We start from the raw sequence: 17819 nt of genomic DNA, 5'->3' as shown, positions 1-17819 counted from the left end.
CTCTGTATGGGGAAGGGAATTGAGGAGAAAGACTGAAGAGGAGAGGTGCAGAAAATGGTAAAGGAATTTAAAAATAATAAATAATATAAAAAAGGGCATTCAATTTGGTCTCAGGTGCATCAACGAATAATGTTAGGAGCCTATTAAACGGTGAAGTGCAATACCCTACAAAGAGGCTATAGTAGGTTAGGTTAATAGGGGTTTAATGTCCCAAAGTGCCTCAGGCTATGAGAGACACCATAGTGAAAGGCTGTAGAAATTTCGACCGCCTGGGGTTCTTTAATGTGCACTGACATCGCACAGTAGACAGGCCTCTTTAATTTTTAAAAAGAGCCATTCATAACACTGGGCCACAATCCGCGGCATCCTGCATTACTCCCACGACCAGTCACAACAGTGAACAAAATATGTTTTAATGTTGGACTCATCAAAATTCTTAAGCTTATAATTTCGTCTCATTCATCATGAGACAAAATTATAAACTCAAGAATTTTGATACCTCTGGCTTGTTTGATACAGTCAAACAAAAAAATTGGTTGTGGTTTAGCTCTGGTTAAACCTGGAGTGACGCGAGAGCTGCATCTGGCCGAGTGGAACTCGCTCAGTCGAATTGCAAAGTCAGTCTTTCGCCGCTCTGTTTCGCTGGGCGTTCCTTCTTTGTCCCTGGACGTGGATTCACTCTCTCCTCCTCTCCACTACCCCCACTTGACACGACGCATGCGCACAGCTATTGCAGCTTGGTTCAGCAGCAGCTGCTCCGCATCACGTGACCAACCACGGAGCTGAAGAGGTGACCACGGAGCTCAGGGGTGAGACACTGAAGGCTCTAAAAGCTGGCGTAGTGTAGTTCTTGCTAGAAAACCCGATTTTGTCCACTGCTGTGATTGGTCGGCAGAGTAATGCAGGATGCTGTGGATCGTGGCCCATTGTTATCAACGGCTGTTTATTAAAGTTGTATTCAGCTATAGCACCTTTGTAGGCTATTGCACTTCGCCGTTGTTTAGGTAAGAAGATTTAATAACAGTCTACTTTTTGTCATGGAGGAATTCTGTTCAGCGGTCTTGAATGTGGGCGGAGCTTCACTGCAGACGCAAGTTGTATCCGACTGCATCAGTGCATAATGGAGATATGCATGGAGGCAAATTGGAGCACAAATGCAGTGAACAGTTCACTTCCCATTATGCACACTGTCTGATTGAAAGTGGTTCAACTCAAGTTGTATTCGGCCGATGAATTTATATCCAGAGGACATAAGAACAACTGCAACTTCTCTTGCAAGCGTGCGTGTGCTAATGGTGCACAACTATATCCTGGCCTTGAAGCAGCTACACTGGCTCCAGGTGAAAAGTTGTTAATGGGAACCTACTGGTTTGTACTCTTACTGCTGGAACCAGCAGGAAACCTGGTGGTCTTCTGCTGGTTGTACTGGTTCCAGCAGGGTTGACATTCACACTTGTTATGAGCACGACTGGTAGACATTGGCAATGGAAGTCTCCTGGGTGTGTGGCATACGTGCTTTGTGCCTAGCCAATTCTTGGTTTCTTGTTTCGAATTCACCGGGCCAGTGTCCAGAAGCCATGCTTTACCTGATTTTACTGCGCGAGCAGTACGAGTGTCATAGGCGAAAATGCCGGCGTGTGTCTCTGCGCGGCCACTGAGCAAAGCCTGCAGCGAGCAGAGCGAGAGAACCGCACCCTGCTGAGAGGCGAGGGAGAATTGGCGGACGCAGCGATGCCGAAAACACTTGCACGTGATCATCTGATACAGCGCAGCGCTGCAGTCCGCACCAAGTAAGGTTAAATGTGTACAATGCAACAAATGTAAACACATGAGAAAAAAATTAATGTGCCATAAAGCCAGCCAAAGTAAAGCATGAAATCATCGAGCCATAAAAGCTAGCCAGAGTAAAGCAAAATTATTTGGTGCCACTTTCAGGCAATGGGACACGGCAAAAGGGAAAAGCGTCATACGAGCAACTGTCAAATTTTTTTGCAAATTTTTATACTTTTCTTTAAAATGGTTTTCATTTGCCATCACCCTTTTAAATGTATTCTTAGATGAGGACTGTGCACTCTGTCATAATCTTGAGCGATCTTGATATTACTCATGTATCAATTGTGCCAAAATTTCAAGAATGGTGAAATAACCAGCATACAGCCCTTCGTCACTTGCAAGGAAAAGTGCTCCTCGGACTGTTCTGAGCACATGGAATAAGGCAGTCGACTCATGCACATGATCATGTTTTAGTTATCAACCCTATCATTGCTCTATATCCCCTTGAGCTACTGTCCATGTCAAAAATAAAAGTAACCAACATCACCTTGTGTTCTGCACATTATTGCCCAAGTTGCTGCCAAGCCATCAACCCCTCTGTGCACGTGAACTTGCAAGATAACAGCTGCATGTGCTTGCACCTTTATTAATGATGAACCGCATCTGCACATCAGCACATCAAAGTAAAGCTCAAACTGTTATAAAGTGATGGGTTCTCATAGCTAGTTAAGCTCGCAAGTTGTTTTCAAACTCAGTTATCCTTGCAGTGCCTTTATGTTAAAAAACCCTTCTAGCCTTTCTTCAGTTTTACTCAGGGGTGCGGTGTGGACATTACTGAAATAGAAAATATAAGCAGAGTGCCCATGCATGTGTGCACATGCACCAGCCTTGACATATAACCCCTAAAAGGCATTTTCTTCTTATCCATCACTTGTAACACACTTTTTTCTTGCACAATGCTTGAATTTACATCCGTATAGCCCATACAAGCCAACACTTCAGGAATTTGAAAAAAAATCAAATATTTGTCGATACAAAATGTTTGTTTCGATCCACAATTCATAATTATGTTTTCATTGGTGGAAATATTTCCCTCAACACAGGCTTTTCAGCTGTCCTACAATATAGCATACCAAGCAAATTCACTACCTGTTACGTGTGGCAAAGATCCAAGTATTTGACATCAACTTTAAAATCATATTTCTAATCAAGCATGGTGGTTTCCTTATAACAATGCACAAAAATTGTCTTGCTGAATTACAATGTAGTCAATGCGGTCGAATTTCAAAAATGGCATCCTGAGACAACTGGCGGATCTTGCTTGACAGTCACAACGCACAAAACTGAACGTTCACAACAGAACTCCCGCACAGAAAAAGTTTAGACTGTCTTGAACCTACACTAACAGGCGCAAGCTTTTACACAATAAACTTTTAAAGTTGCTGTGCAAAAGAGCAGTGTCCTAGATGTAGGACGCTAGAAATATATGGGTTAAGGGTTAGGCAAGTTTATTTTGACCACAGTCAGCAATGTAATGTAGCCTAAAAATTTATAGAAGAGGGGCAAGGAAAGTGATTGGAGAGAGACCCTGTGGCTGCGCAACTCTATGTACAAGTAGTTTCACTGTATAAAAACTTAAAAGAATATGCAATGTTTTCATGATGTAATGTCACTGGACATGCACAGCTTGGTGTAAAGTGGATCAACCTAATCACTCATCGATGGGAAAAAATAAAATACTGATCGGACTCTGTCTGAAAGGAGCCTCATCTTGCCAGCCCCTTTCCTGTATCCTTCTGTCTTTGTTGCTTCTCAGCATAAAAGTTATTTACTTTTTTTTTTGTCGGGAGCACAGGATATGTCCAAGGACTCTGATAGTTTTTTTTTTGTGGCAAAGCCGGACTTTGAGTTATTTATTTATTCATTCCATTTTTTATTTAATAATAAATTTTATATCTCTTGTTTATATTTGCTCCTTATTTCGCACCGTTCAAAGGTGTATTTGTTAATGCATGTAAAAATTGAACTGAAATGGGCAGTTTTATAAAGATGTACAAATGAAGAGTGATAGGATACATTGAAAAAATCTTGCATATAGTCTGCCCAATTCTGCTGATCATGGTCATGAACAGGGGTCAGACAATCAACGACATCTGCTAGGACTTGATTGGTTTAGGTTACTGAAATGAAATTCTTTACTACTGGCTATGAAGCCAATTAGTAGAGCCCCACTGTGCTTGACATTAATAATGTTCTAGAACTGAAGCGTTTGTCAGAAATCTGGTCTGAGTGCAAGCAGTTGGAGACCAGGGGGGGGCGATGCCAGGGGGGCAATTGCCCCCTTGCTCCAACGTGCTTCGGGAACCCTGGATATGTTGTCTGGTAACAAACCAGACAGGCTCTTTAGAGGTCCTTTAATAACAGCAGTGGCAGAAAGTCAAAGAAGCCATGTTTACTATACTAGACAGAAAATTGTCCTATTTATGCCATTACACAGCCAAGCATCTCAAATTGTCTTTAGAAATGCATTGTAAGTGTCCACCGATGTCTTGGCAACATTTTCACAGAACACGGCATCGGTGCCAACAACCAGGGACTGGGGAGAGACGTAGTTGGGTTCCTTTGGATCAAACTGTGCCCGGCCAAGCTTGACCAAAAACTGGTGTCGCGGCTTGTAGATGCACTCCCGTGTGCGCAGGATGGCTGGAAACTGCATGAGCTGTGCATGGCTCAGGCCAACTTCCTGGTGAAGGTAGGTGAAGGCATTGACTATGTTGGTGCGACCTGGGCAGTGGAGAGAGTCACGAGAGTTTATCAAAACTATTAACTAAAGCTTCAGGTGAATGTTCAGCACGCTCCAGTGAAGAAAATCCTAAAGTGCGAAGTTATGCTGCTTAAGTTCACAGCAGAGTGCTCGCAAATTCAACACCATACAGTCTTCAGTCGAAAAACAGGGAACATAATAAAGTCAACTCTTCATAGTTTGAACTTGAAGGAGACCAAAAATCTGTTTACATACAAAATGTTGACAAGACCAAGGCATTAGTCAGAATAAAACCAGAAGTTTCAATTAAGCTAATTCAATGAAAAGAAATACCACATCAGAAAAATTAATGCCATCCAACGAATCAATTTGAGATAATTGCTGATAATGAAACTAAATACATTGTTTTAGTTGAGACAATTTACTAGATTTTGCTTAGCACACATACTGTTGCTCAGTGATACACACTGCAAAGTGTGTAAGATTTCATGACCACCAAGAAAAGCAAAAGAGCCATAACATAGAATTATCACACCAGTATGTCAGCACTGCTTCGAATATTTCCCCAAGAGCTCTGATTACCCAGACACAGGCTTACAACACCTTCACTAATTACACACATCAGAAAAAGAGGACCACAAGGTGGTTTGACATGTCGTACGAAAAGACAAATAGATAAATGCAAACCCTGTGGGCAACCTATCCTTCGCATTAAACTTTCCTAAACAAGCCTTCTTTCAGCCACACTCACTGGACACAAGCAGCTTGGGGCACACCATGAGCATCTGCTTCATTTCATTCTGAGTGAAGCCCATCTCTTCCCTGATCGCAAAGGCGTTGCTCTGCAAACATGAAAAAAAAAATGGCATAATAGGTACAAGGCAGATGTGGACTCTCATTCTACTGTAAGCAGAAGCTCCAGAAAGGCTAAATTGTTATCAATCTTGACTGCTACACAAACCTGCCATGAGAAAATGGTTTCACAGGTATACCACGTTTATCTCATACTAATGAGCTAATCTCTGTTCACCTCGCTTTTATTATCGAGAATGAAGAAAGCAGTATTCATGCTGCTTCCATATTGCTTCCAATTCTACCATGCATGCAGCTCTGAGCTGCATGCATGGTTTAGAGCTTGGCAACAATGCTTGCATCATGAATGAAAGATATGAAAACCTTGCATACTAAGCTGTCTCATTTAAGCAAATATGCCATGTAATTAACATAAATAAGAAAAGTGCAAAACATCTATATCAGGAGTACAGAGCTGTGGAGCCCTTGCTTGCACTTCAAAGCTGCCAATCATGCAAAATTTCTTCGGAAGCACTGCGCCAGTCAGAATTCAACAAACCGCTCCAAATCTGCAAGCAAAGGGGCACTGACAACAACCTTGTCCAATTTTTGTTGTTAGTAAAATTGATTGCTTGGCATTTTTCGGCTACGTTGATGTGTTTGTTCAGCAATGAAACATGCACTGACACTGAGAACAAATTGCAGTTGGTCTGAATCAACAGGGTACCACGCTCTAATCGCAAAGAGAATGCTCCCATTGAAAATGGAGCCTTTATAAGCTAACAAGCCTGCTTCTTGGGCTAGTTGGTTGCTCATGACTTTGACTGACGTTCTGTCCTGTCTCTTTTGCTTGTCCCCGTCTTCTTGTGCGCTTTATTTTTAGTTATTTATAAGCTAGAAAAGACCGCAAAACAAAATGCAGGTGTCGCTATCATTGGCAGATTTCACAAGTAAAATGCATGTGCTGACACAGATTTCTGGGTGGGCACCCGAAAGGTTGGCCTACGCCGCCATTCACCTCAAAACGGCAACGACCTGCCTTTTCGGTAAGGATGTCATAAGTCTGAATCAAGTGCAAGGGAATATTTTTAAGTTGAATTTTCTCAGCCACAAATGCACCTTTCATTGCCGATCAAACATCAACGTACCCAGAAGGAGCCAGAGAATCAATTTTTACCGATAATAACTGGATGGGGTCGTCCTCAATGTCCCTTTAATATTGCTGAAAAAATCTAATTTTAAAGAAAACATTTTTATCCTCCCATCATTCGATTCAAACTCATAAGTCAATAATGAAACAGACTCCGTGACTACCGTTTCAATGTGAACAGCACTGTAGCCTAGCCTTAGGGTTCCATGTGAGAAACTTTTGACATCATCGCAATTTGCTTTTGAAAATGGCCAGTGGCGGCGACATCTGCATTTCATTCTTTTACCTTTTATGGCTTATGAGAACCGCCATTTTCAGTGAGAATAGCCTTTTTGTCATTTGAACATGATAATCTATCGATTCAGGCTAGCTGGCTAGCTACAATTTGTCCTCAGTGCCCCTTTAAAGGAGCTCTGAAAGGGGCTCCGGAAAAGTTTCAGTATGCCTGGGATGTTAAAGGATGCCGCTTCATGAACGTCCTCCAGCAAGAATTTTTTTGGTGCGCTTTGTAGAATCTGAGTTGTCTGCGGTCAAAATTTGAATTTCAGCGCCTTTGCGCCTTACCCTCTCCTCTCATCACTTTTCGCACGCTGGAAAGTCGGCACTCCTCCACCGGCCCCACTGCCGGGGGCGGAGCTTACTGGCCATGGACATGGCAGCTGCCTGATGTCTGAAAGAATCTAACCAACAGCCATTTCTGAACTGGTATACGCAGCAGCAGTGTGACGGAGGAGGATGCGAGCATGAAAAAGTCGCCGGAAAGGGCTCGCCAACTTTCGTGCGTGATTGTGGGTTCTCTGCAGCATGTAAAAATGTATTACATTTTCTCAGGTGTTCATGACAACACAATGAGGTGATTGAGTGAGCTTATGTGTTGTCCATGGTAGGCGTTTCAGAGCCCCTTTACGGATGCAGGAGGGAAGCAACCTCATATCATTTCCGGCAAGAAATAAAGCAAAGCAAGATTTGGCTCTTCCAGGTGTAGCAGTGATGTTCCATGCCGCAAGCAAAAATTCCTTCGATTTGACTTAAAAATCCCTACTTCAGGTTCTTTTTCCCTGCAGTGGCTTGAAAACCCCTGCAAATTCTCTGAAACTCCATAAACATTCCCCTTTTCACCAAATTTTACTCCTCAAGTTCCCCGACAAAGGGGAAATTCCCCGAATGTACAACAATGGGTGTAGTTTGTTTCTTTCAGCTGTTGATCACGTTTTACACACTCGCTGCCACTCAGTGCTGAATTTCACGACGGCAACGTGACAGAAGATGAAACAGTCGTTGTCACATCATCATCACACTGGTCCATTGCAGGAAAAAAGCCTCTGCCTCCAAATAACCTTGCCTTGTGACAGCGGTGGCCACCGAACACCAGAAAACTTCTAAACCTCACAGCTGTAATAAGAACACAGCACACTACTAATACAGCACACACAGCACACCACAGTAATAAGCACAGCGTCAAGAACAACCAGCGGAACCGTCCAGGCACAGATCAGAGACCGCGTTCAGTCCAGAGCACACACGAACGACCGACCGTTCGGCGCTCGAGCTTCGGAGTGTTCGGCGTTCGAGCTTCGCAATGTTCGGCGCTTCTCGTCGTCTTCTTCGTTGAGCGCCAGCCTCTGAAGATTCTAAAGCCCGTGTCCAGCCTTACAATTCCCCCTGGGCGAAAGGGCGCCATCCTGGCGGCCTAGGGCGATGTGACGATGGCGGGGTCGTAGTAAGGTTTGAGGCGGGTCGTGTGGACAATTTCGCGGCCTCGGCGGCGATGATCAGGGGATGGCGTAAGGGGTTCGATGAGGTAATTGACGGGGGATATCTGCTGAAGAATACGGTAGGATCCGTGGTACTTGCTAACAAGTTTGGAGGAAAGGCCGGGACCTGAGGAGGGTACCCAGAGCCAGACCAAAGAGTCAGGAAGGTAAGCGGGAGGAAGTGCAGGGGGATCACGGGTGCTTTTCTGCTGCTGCTGGGCGTGAGAAGTGAAGGACCGGGCAAGCTGTCGGCATTCTTCGGCATAAGTTGCGGCTTGTGAAAGAGTTGTAAATTCGGAAGCATCAGGGTGGTAAGGTAGAATGGTGTCCATTGTGCAAGAAGGCTCACAGCCGTACAGGAGAAAGTATGGAGAGAATCCGGTGGTGGCTTGAGCAGCGGAGTTATAAGCATATGTGACAAAAGGGAGAACGCGGTCCCAGTTACAATGGTCGGAAGCAACATACAGGGCCAGCATGTCGCCGAGGGTGCGATTAAAACGATCAACCATGCCATTTGTCTGGGGGTGGTAGGCGGAGCTGGTGCGGTGAACAACGCTGCATTCCTGGAGGAGAGCTTCTACAACTTCTGAGAGGAAGGCCGGACCTCTATCACTGAGCAGCTCTTTGGGCGCACCATGGCGAAGAATGATGCGATGGAGAATAAAGGATGCAATGTCGTGGGCTGTAGCGGAAGGTAAAGGCGATGTTTCAGTGTAACGTGTAAGGTGGCAACGATGATCCAGCGGTTCCCGGTTGATGTGCTGGGAAGAGGGCCGTAGAGGTCGATGCCAACACGCTCAAAGGGCTGTACTGGGCAAGGCAGCGGCTGCATAGGAGCGGTGGGTCAGCGAGGTGGATGTTTTCGTCGCTGGCATGTGGTGCAGGACTGAACGAACTGGCGGACATAACGGGCCATCCCACGCCAGTAGTACCGCTATCGTAGACGGGTGAAAGTCTTCAAGAATCCAGCATGAGCACACTGGGGATCATCGTGGTGGGGATCATTGTGGTAGGAAGAGCAAATGAAGGAGCGCAGGTGTGTCGGAATGACGAGAAGCCACTTGCGACCATCTGGGAGATAGTTGCGGCGGTAAAGGAGCTCGTCTCGGATGGCGAAATGGTGGGACTGACGACGGAGAGCACGGGAAGGAGGTCGAGACGATTGGCCAGATAAGAGATCAAAAAGGCAAGTGATCCACGGGTCTTTGCGTTGCTCAGAAGCCATATCAGTGAACTCAAACTTCAAAGAAGGCAGGGCGGATATACAAGGCGCTGCCTCAGATGGTACAGGGGAACGTGAGAGGGCGTCAGCATCGGCATGTTTGCGGCCGGAACGATAGATAACGCGAATGTCGTACTCTTGGAGTCGCGGAGCCCATCGCGCCAGTCGACCAGAGGGATCTTTCAAAGAGGACAGCCAGCAGAGGGCGCGATGATCGGTGACAATGTCAAAAGGGCGCCTGTACAGGTAGGGGCGAAATTTGACGATCGCCCAAAGGATGGCTAAACACTCCTTCTCGGTGACAGAATAGTTGGCTTCAGCTTTTGTGAGTGTCCGGCTAGCGTAAGCGACAACGTATTCGTCAAAGCCTTGCTTGTGTTGAGTGAGTACTGCACCGAGGCCAACACCGCTGGCATCGGTGTGGAGTTCCGTCGGAGAACGAGGGTCGAAGTGACGCAGAATTGGTGGAGTGGTGAGGAGGCGACGGAGTGTCGTAAACGCTTCATCACAGGCTGGCGACTAGGCCGAAAGGTCGTGGCTGGAAAAGAGCTTGTTCAGGGGGTCGACGATAGTGGAAAAATTATGGACAAAGCGGCGGAAGTAGGAGCAGAGGCCGACGAAACTGTGGAGGTCTTTTACAGAAGTGGGCTTTGGAAATTCGGCCACAGCTTGCAACTTGGCCGGATCCGGGAGAACACCATCCTTCAACACGACATGTCCGAGAATGGTGAGCTGCCGAGCTCCGAAGCGGCACTTTTTCAAATTAAGTTGGAGGCCAGCGTCGGCCAGACAGCGAAGAACAGTCTCGAGGCGCTGGAGGTGAGACGAAAAGTCCGGGGAAAAGATTACAACGTCGTCTAGATAACAAAGGCATGTGTGCCATTCGAGCCCTCGGAGTATGTTGTCCCTCATGCGCTCGAATGTGGCGGGTGCATTGCAGAGGCCGAAGGGCATGACATTAAATTCATAGAGCCCGTCGGGTGTGACGAATGCAGTTTTTGGGCGATCGGCCTCCGCCATCGGCACCCGCCAGTAACCGGAGCGCAAGTCCAATAAAGAAAAGAACTCAGAGCCCTGCAGGCAGTCAAGGGCATCGTCGATACGGGGGAAAGGGTAAACGTCCTTGCGTATAATCTTATTCAGACGACGGTAGTCCACGCAGAAATGGATGGAACAGTCTTTTTTCTTGACCAGAACCACTGGCGATGCCCACGGGCTGTGCGACGGTTGCATCACGTGACGCTGGAGCATGTCGGTCACCTGGGCGTCAATGATGCTGCGCTCAGCGGCTGACACGCGGTACGGACGTTGGCGCAAAGGGGCACGGGTTCTAGTGTCAATACAGTGGGTAACGGTGGTCGTGCGGCCCAAGGAAGGTTGCTGGTAGTCAAACGAAGCTTGAAAACGCTGCAGAAAGGCTACAAGCTGGTCTCGGGTAGACGTCAGGGCGGCGTCGACAGAACGGTGAAAAATATCTACAGATGACTGATTCGTGATGGGAACAGGCGTAATGGCGTTGACGTGAAGGCCGGCCGCGCTATCGACGAGGGGGTATGCGGAGACGGGATCAAGAACGGCAACACTACCAAGCGATTGGCCACGGAGTAAAGTGGTAGGGCAGGAGAACGGGTTGGCCACATAAATAGCGCTGGAGCCACGAACAATTGTCAGCACAGCATGAGGCAGCAAAACAGACTTCTGGTCAGCGCATCGTAAAGAGGGGGTATAAGTCACAGTTGCATCTGAGAGGGCAGCACAAGAAAGAGGCATCAGCACTGAAGAGAAAGGTGGAACCTCTGTGTCCTCTGAGACGACCACAGTAGCGGAAGCAGCACTGGTTACGTCCAAGGGGGCGTCACTGTAGGGCAACAAGTCAAGCTGAGCACGGGCGCAGTCAATAACGGCGTGATGTGAGGAGAGAAAGTCCCAACCAAGGATAACGTCGTGAGAGGAGCGGGCAAGAACGATGAACTCGATTGTGTAGGGAACGTTCGCGATGAGCAGGCGGGCGGTGCAGGCGGCTAACGGTCGAATGTCCTGAGCGCTGGCCGTGCGGAGAGAAACGGGAAGAAGGGGCGTCGTCACTTTTTTGAGTCTGCGACAGAAGGTGTGACTGAGAACCCAAACGGCTGCGCCAGCGTCAGCAAGTGCTTGGACGGCGACTCCTTCAACGAAAACGGTAATAATATTGGCAGGCGCAGAAACAGGTCTTGAGTGATCCGCTGGTGACGCAGTTCTTGCCTCCGGAACTGCGGTGGTTAGTTTTCCGTGTGGACGGCGGGTTCGCGACGGAGCATTGGAGAACGGAAACGACGGCCAGGAGACGGCGAGCGGTGGGAGCGGGGATGGTAACTAGGAGAAGAAGAATCTGGAGGCGGCAAGTGTGATGAAGGCGAGGACGATGGCGGAAGGTCGTACGTCGGCTCACGCCTATAATCGTAGGGTCGGTGGTCATGATTGCGACACAAACGAGCCACGTGACCAGCGACGCCACAGGCGTAGCAAATAGGGCGGTTGTCTTGTGTGCGCCAGGGGTTGAGTGGCTGCGGCTGTAATCGGGGGTGGGCAACCGGACAGTAAGGTGGGGTTGCAGGTCGCTGGTGTTCTAACTTCCGGGTAGGTGGCCTGTAGAGAGAGGCAGCAGGTGAGGGCCGCGACCGCACCACGGCATCGGCGTACGTCAGAGGAGTCGCGATCAGGGGTGGCTGAGAGGGAGGTGGCAGGACTTCAGCGACCTGCTCCTCGATAACACGCTGTAGGTTGGGAGTGAGCGACGGCGCAGGCGGGCAGGTAGACAAAGATAGCTGGCGTGCGACTTCCTCACGTACAAACTGCTGGATGCTCTGGAGGAGCGACTGTTGGTCCAGAGCACCGTCCCCTGGGAAAGCGAAGCTGCAAAGTGCGGCCGCCTGAAAGCCTGCACACCGGGTAGAAAGGCGCTGTTTGCGCAGCTCATCGAAGCTTTGGCAGTAGCCGATGACACCGGAGACAGTCTGGGGATCTTTGGCGACGAGCATCTGGAAGGCATTATCCTCAATGCCTTTCATAATGTGTCTGATCTTGTCGGCCTCGCTCATAGAAGGGTTGACACGCTTGCAGAGGTCGACGACATCTTCGATATAACTGGTGAAGTTTTCACCGGTTTGCTGGGCCCGACTTCGCAAGCGTTGCTCGGCGCGAAGCTCGGCCAAAGACTTCTGTCAGACTGGTTTTTCGAGCTGCCCAGCTTGAGATGTCAGCCTCGTGGTTTCGAAACCAGAGATTGGCTACGTCGCTCAGATAAAAGATAACGTTGGTGAGCTTGACGCTATCGTCCCACTTGTTGTAAGCGCTTACGCGTTCATAGGAGGCCAACCAATCCTCCACATCCGTGTCATCTGTGCCGCTGAAGATGGTCGGATCACGCTGCCGCGCGGCGTCGGAACAGAAGACAGCCGACGGAAGCGGTGAAGCGGTTTGGGTGACGGTCTCAGGCATTGCAGAGGTGGTAGGCAATGCGCGGGTGCAAAGCTCCAGGGCGAGGGATCGTTGGCACCTCCACCACTTGTAATAAGAACACAGCACACTACTAATACAGCACAGACAGCACACCACAGTAATAAGAGCACAGCACAGTAATAAGCACAGCGTCGCGAACAACCAGTGGAACCGTCCAGGCACAGATCAGAGACCGCGTTCAGTCCAGAGCACGCACGAGCGACCGAGCGTTCGACGCTCGAGCTTCGCAGTGTTCGGCACTTCTCGTCGTCGTCTTCGTTGAGCGCCAGCCTCTGAAGATTCTAAAGCCCGTGTCCAGTCTTGCATAGCTCCAGCTGACTAAGCCCTATGCCCCACCACCATTAGAATTTTTTTTTCCTTATTATCCGCTTAAACTCCAAAACACGACCAGTTAGTTATTCTTCTTCCCCTTTTCACCAAATTTTACTCCTTAAGTTCCCTGTTACTTCTAGCCTGAGCCTGTTTCTTCAGTCTAATTTTAGTTATAAATATTTTCAGTTGGCACTGTGAGTTCATAAATCCACGGTCCTGAGCTAACAGTAATAAAATACTAATGGTTCAGGGAAACGAAAGGCACATTAATTGTCTCATTGATAGTGGACACCCAAACCGTGTGCTGTGGGGGATTTTTGACCCTGTGGTTTAGCAGGAGACAGAGGCCATTTTTTAAGGGTTTTGCCAGGCTTTTATCTGCTGCAGTGTTCTAAACACCAAAAGCTTAAAAATTTCACCAGATTTTGGCTACTGCCTGGCAATTTCACCACACAGCAACACTGCTGCGTACACCCCAGACCATAAGCTGGCTTAGTGACACTGCTATTCTGATTCTTCTTGTAGCTGGGCTGACCAAAGCAGTGCAAGGTGGCTTGAAATAAACAATGCGGTCAGGTAGATCACACAAGAGCAATGCTGGACATTTCATACCTGTTTTTTTCTTCTAGCCAGATGAGCCTTCACATCCTCCACATCACCCCATTTCTGTTTTATTGCCACAGCACATGAGGCTGTGTAGTTCTTTTCTTGTGCCCTCTTGTGGCATGTTCTTTGCTGTCATCACCTTTTACTCATTCACCACAACTTCTGACATGTCAGTCCATAAATCACCAGATAAATGCAGGGAGAGTTATCTGGGGTTACCACATTCTGCAGGATAACAGCCAAACAAAAATATGGGGCCAGAAAGGCAGTTGCCAAGTGAAATGATAAATAATTCCTGCCACAGAGATCATCTTCAGTAAGACCTATTTCAAATCTTCACAAATGGCCAGCTGTTTAGTATCCTGACACGCTGTATCAAAACTGCTCACCTGAATGGAATACAACTTGCAGGTTGGGAGCTTGGGGAACCGTGTGACAATGTGGCGGACTTCGGCACCGGAGAGAGACAGTACGCTCTGCAGCATGCCGAGTCGGCGGTCCATGTCCTCCACACGGAAGGCAAGGAAGAGAGGTGCATTGCTCACAATGCGCGTCACTGCCTCTGGCGAAAAACGCTTGGACGCCAGATAGTCGATGCGCACTTGGAGGTTCTCCAGAGGTTCCTAAGACATGTAATAAAGGACGAGGGATTGAAAAGAAAAGCTAAACAGCCACGAAAACATTTTAGAGGGTACAGTGCTTATGCACGACCCAGAATCATTGCTTCAATCACAAGATTTTGTCATTAAATGTCCTTTGATGCCTCATTTCATTTGGGTCAGTATTAGCAAATCTAGGATCCTGCAAAAAGCCTGTGTTGAAGCTGTGAGGTTTGCTTTCAGTCTTGATAAAACAATCAGATTTGTAGCCCCACAACTCTCGCACCCTGCTCAGCTAGCAAACAGTGGTTCGCCAAAAGAATACTTAACTAAAGAAAAGCTTGTCTATCAAATAGAACATGTACAGTCTTTGCCAAAAGTAACTGATCAATGGGTTTCGTTTCTTAGCCCAATAGAGGAACATTTATGGCAGCCCTTAAGCTCTAAACTTATGTAATGCAAGGCAACTGTCGTCCTCGAATTTTGGGACCTTTTGGTTCTTAGGAGTGGCCTAAGGGGTCCAGAGTATGACTGAGAAGTAAAACCCCATTGCTTAGTTACTTTTGGCAAGAAGGGTAAATGACATTTAAAGTAGACATTCAGGTCACGTTTATGAACACCCTGCCAGCTTTGTGCAGCATCTGAACAAAAATTAATAATATAATTGTTTAGTGTGCCAACTTAGACTGCAGAGCAAATGGACACTGAAATGAAAGAGAACAGAATGTATCATACCCTGAACACGTAGGGATTCTTCGTAAACCACCAGCCCAGTCGCTCGGCTGGAACTCCCTGTGATGTGAGGAAGCGAATCAATGGTTCCACATCCTTCTCAAAGTCGAGTGTAATCAACTCCTGCCCAAGGCCTTTCTTCTCGCACACAGATAAGTCCACACCAAGCTGCACAAATCGCTGCACTGTAACTGACTTGTTGGCATATGCGGCCAGGTTGAAAGACTTTGGCAGTGCTGGCCCCATCTCGTCGAGAAACTCTGCATCAACACTTGTAGACAATGCATCTAGCCTGGGCTCTGGGGCAAGCTTGTTCTGCAGTGTGGTAAGATCATCATTTTCCAAATCAGCGACGTCGAGAACTTCATCGACAGCAACTTGTGGACTTTCCTCTGCCACAGTCTGGATATGTGTGGATGTCGTCTCTGCTGTTTCGTGCGATAAGTTGTAAAGGGACTTGAAGTATTCCGGTCCCCCAATACTGCAGTTTGCTAGTTTGGAGGCTGCGGCAGCTGCATCCTTTCTGCAGACTGGGCTGCATATGCAAAGAAGAATAAGGCCAATATATAAGCTCACTTTCAACCGAAGCTACTGTGTAACAGCAGGTACCCAACACAACACACACTAAATATAGGTGGTTTAAACATGACTGGACTACCAGAAACAACGAATAGCTATTGCACTGTGCATGTGTTTGTTTCCTTGGCAAAAAGAAGAACAGAGAAGTAAAACGACAGCGGAGAACTAAATGATGCGACCAAAAGAGCAAGACAGGAAGACAAGCTTCTTCATGGAGGTCATAGAATATCGAGGCGGAAACTTGGGCTAGTTGAAAAGCATCCCAATTGATACTAGCTAGCGCTCTTTTTAATAAAAACGAAGAACTAGGAATACATTAGCGCAGGATAGACGCTAGTCTTGGTCTGTCATTCATTTTTGATCCCACCGCCGCAATCATTCAAACGTGGCGGTGCTACCGCGTGTGCGAATAATTATGGCACTGGGATCAAAAATAAATGACAGATGAAGACTAGCGTCTATCCTGTGCTAAAGTGTTCCTAGTCCTTACAATACCTCTTTTCCTGATAGACCTACAGAAGGTGCGTTGACACAATTATTTTCTTCTTTTATGCATATGGCCTTGAAAATTTCTCGTTCAAATTCCATCCTCATTGCGGCTAGTACACGTGTACCCTGAAAGATAAGTTTGCAAGATTTGCTCCCGCCGCGGTGGCTCAGTGGTTAGGGCGCTCAGCTACTGATCCGGAGTTCCCGGGTTCGAACCAGACCGTGGTGGCAGCGTTTTGGAGGCGAAACTCATAGATGCCCCCGTGCTGTGCTATTTCAGTGCACGTTAAAGATCCCCAGGTTGTTGAAATTATTCTGGAGCCCTCCACTATGGCACCTCTTTCTTCCTTTCTTCTTTCACTCCCTCCTTCAACCCTTCATGTCCGCTGATATTTGAGACAGATACTATGCCATTTCCTTTCCCCATAAACCAATTTTCAATTTTTTTCAAGATTTGCTAGGGCACCGTATGCAGTGATTAGCCAGATGACCACCAGCCGATATTAATTTTACTGTCAAGTGATGCTCTCTCAGCCGCTCATTCAGGCATCGGTCCAACTTCCCGAAGTACGACTTGCCACATGTGTCTTGTGCATATGTGCTCCTAGTCTTTCAGGGCGACATGATGCGTTCAAAGTCCTTCCATAAGCATGCAGCCCAGAACGTCGGTAAGTCACACGAGTAAAGACTAGTTAATATTTTTGCACGCAATTCATTGTCTGACCAACAGTGCAGGCGCGAGAGTGACCGTTCAGCAGTGACCTGCGAGATAGCGCAGTGAGAACGCTTGAAATGAAGTTCACCAACGGAGACACACAGCCTTCTCATGCCTTCCGCGATGACAAGGCGCAGTTTAATTTTTCCAAGGCAACACATTATAAAACAATGCTGTTTAGTAACTCCCTCGTTTCACTGTTTTCAAAACCCCAGCACGTACCACGATTGCTCGGCTATAAAGAAAAAAAAACGAATACGCTTGGCAATTCCTCACTTTCAGGCTGCAAGATATGCATTGGATAACTCATTAATGAATGGAAGCTCATTAATGAATGGAAGAGGTTGCACGGCAACGTGCAAGCAGCCTGCATAACCTTGCGCCCCTACCTACCATTCCGTCACTATCGCTAACGCGTATCGTTTCCGAGCGGTATAATGGTCGGTGAGGAACATCAAATTTACATACGTAGAGCAAAATTTCATGACATCTTGAGGTGTTTCGAAAGCATGGAGCTGTGCACGTTTCAGAAGTGCGCTTCGCAGGCACCGCGACGAGCCCGACAGGAGCCATGTCCGAAAAGCGCTTGAGGCCATCACACTGTCAGTTAAAAACAAGCGAACTTGTGAGTACTTTAAAGCGATCCTGTACTTTACGACCTAAAGCTGCCGTGAATGTCATTGCTTTCCATGCTTTCCCTGAGAAGCGCTAACGGAGAAGCACGCTTGCAAAGGGCGCCGCCATGTTTAAATGCACCAAAAAGCAAATCAGGTCGGTTATACATAGCGAGCGCGCCGTAGCGCAACTTTTGGCACAGATTCATGGGTTGCGCAG

The 17819-nt window shown here is 47.4% G+C and overlaps 1 protein-coding gene across 1 annotated transcript; it reads right to left on the bottom strand.

Moving 5' to 3' along the window:
* Nucleotides 1-2673: 2673 nt before the first annotated feature.
* On the bottom strand, nt 2674-17749 carry mTerf3 (mitochondrial transcription termination factor 3). Its single transcript, XM_077661810.1, has 5 exons — nt 17454-17749; nt 15206-15737; nt 14261-14494; nt 5289-5379; nt 2674-4557 (listed from the first exon to the last, which is right to left on the bottom strand). The coding sequence occupies exons 1-5, from the start codon at nt 17579-17581 to the stop codon at nt 4280-4282; spliced, it is 1263 nt and encodes a 420-aa protein (XP_077517936.1). The 5' UTR covers nt 17582-17749; the 3' UTR covers nt 2674-4279.
* Nucleotides 17750-17819: the final 70 nt, after the last annotated feature.

Source organism: Amblyomma americanum, chromosome 4 (genome assembly GCF_052857255.1).
Source record: "Amblyomma americanum isolate KBUSLIRL-KWMA chromosome 4, ASM5285725v1, whole genome shotgun sequence".
Lineage (NCBI taxonomy): Eukaryota > Metazoa > Arthropoda > Arachnida > Ixodida > Ixodidae > Amblyomma > Amblyomma americanum.
Note: the sequence above shows the minus strand (reverse complement) of the source record. Positions and strands in the feature narration are given on the sequence as shown.

Excerpts from the sequence above, each read along its gene's own strand:
- mTerf3 (XM_077661810.1), bottom strand. The coding sequence starts at position 17,581 with ATGGCCTCAAGCGCTTTTCGGACATGGCTCCTGTCGGGCTCGTCGCGG. Across the intron at positions 15,738-17,453 it reads GTCATGAAATTTTGCTCTAC|CCCAGTCTGCAGAAAGGATG; the intron begins GTATGTAAATTT and ends TTGCATATGCAG. Across the intron at positions 14,495-15,205 it reads AGAATCCCTACGTGTTCAGG|GAACCTCTGGAGAACCTCCA; the intron begins GTATGATACATT and ends TACATGTCTTAG.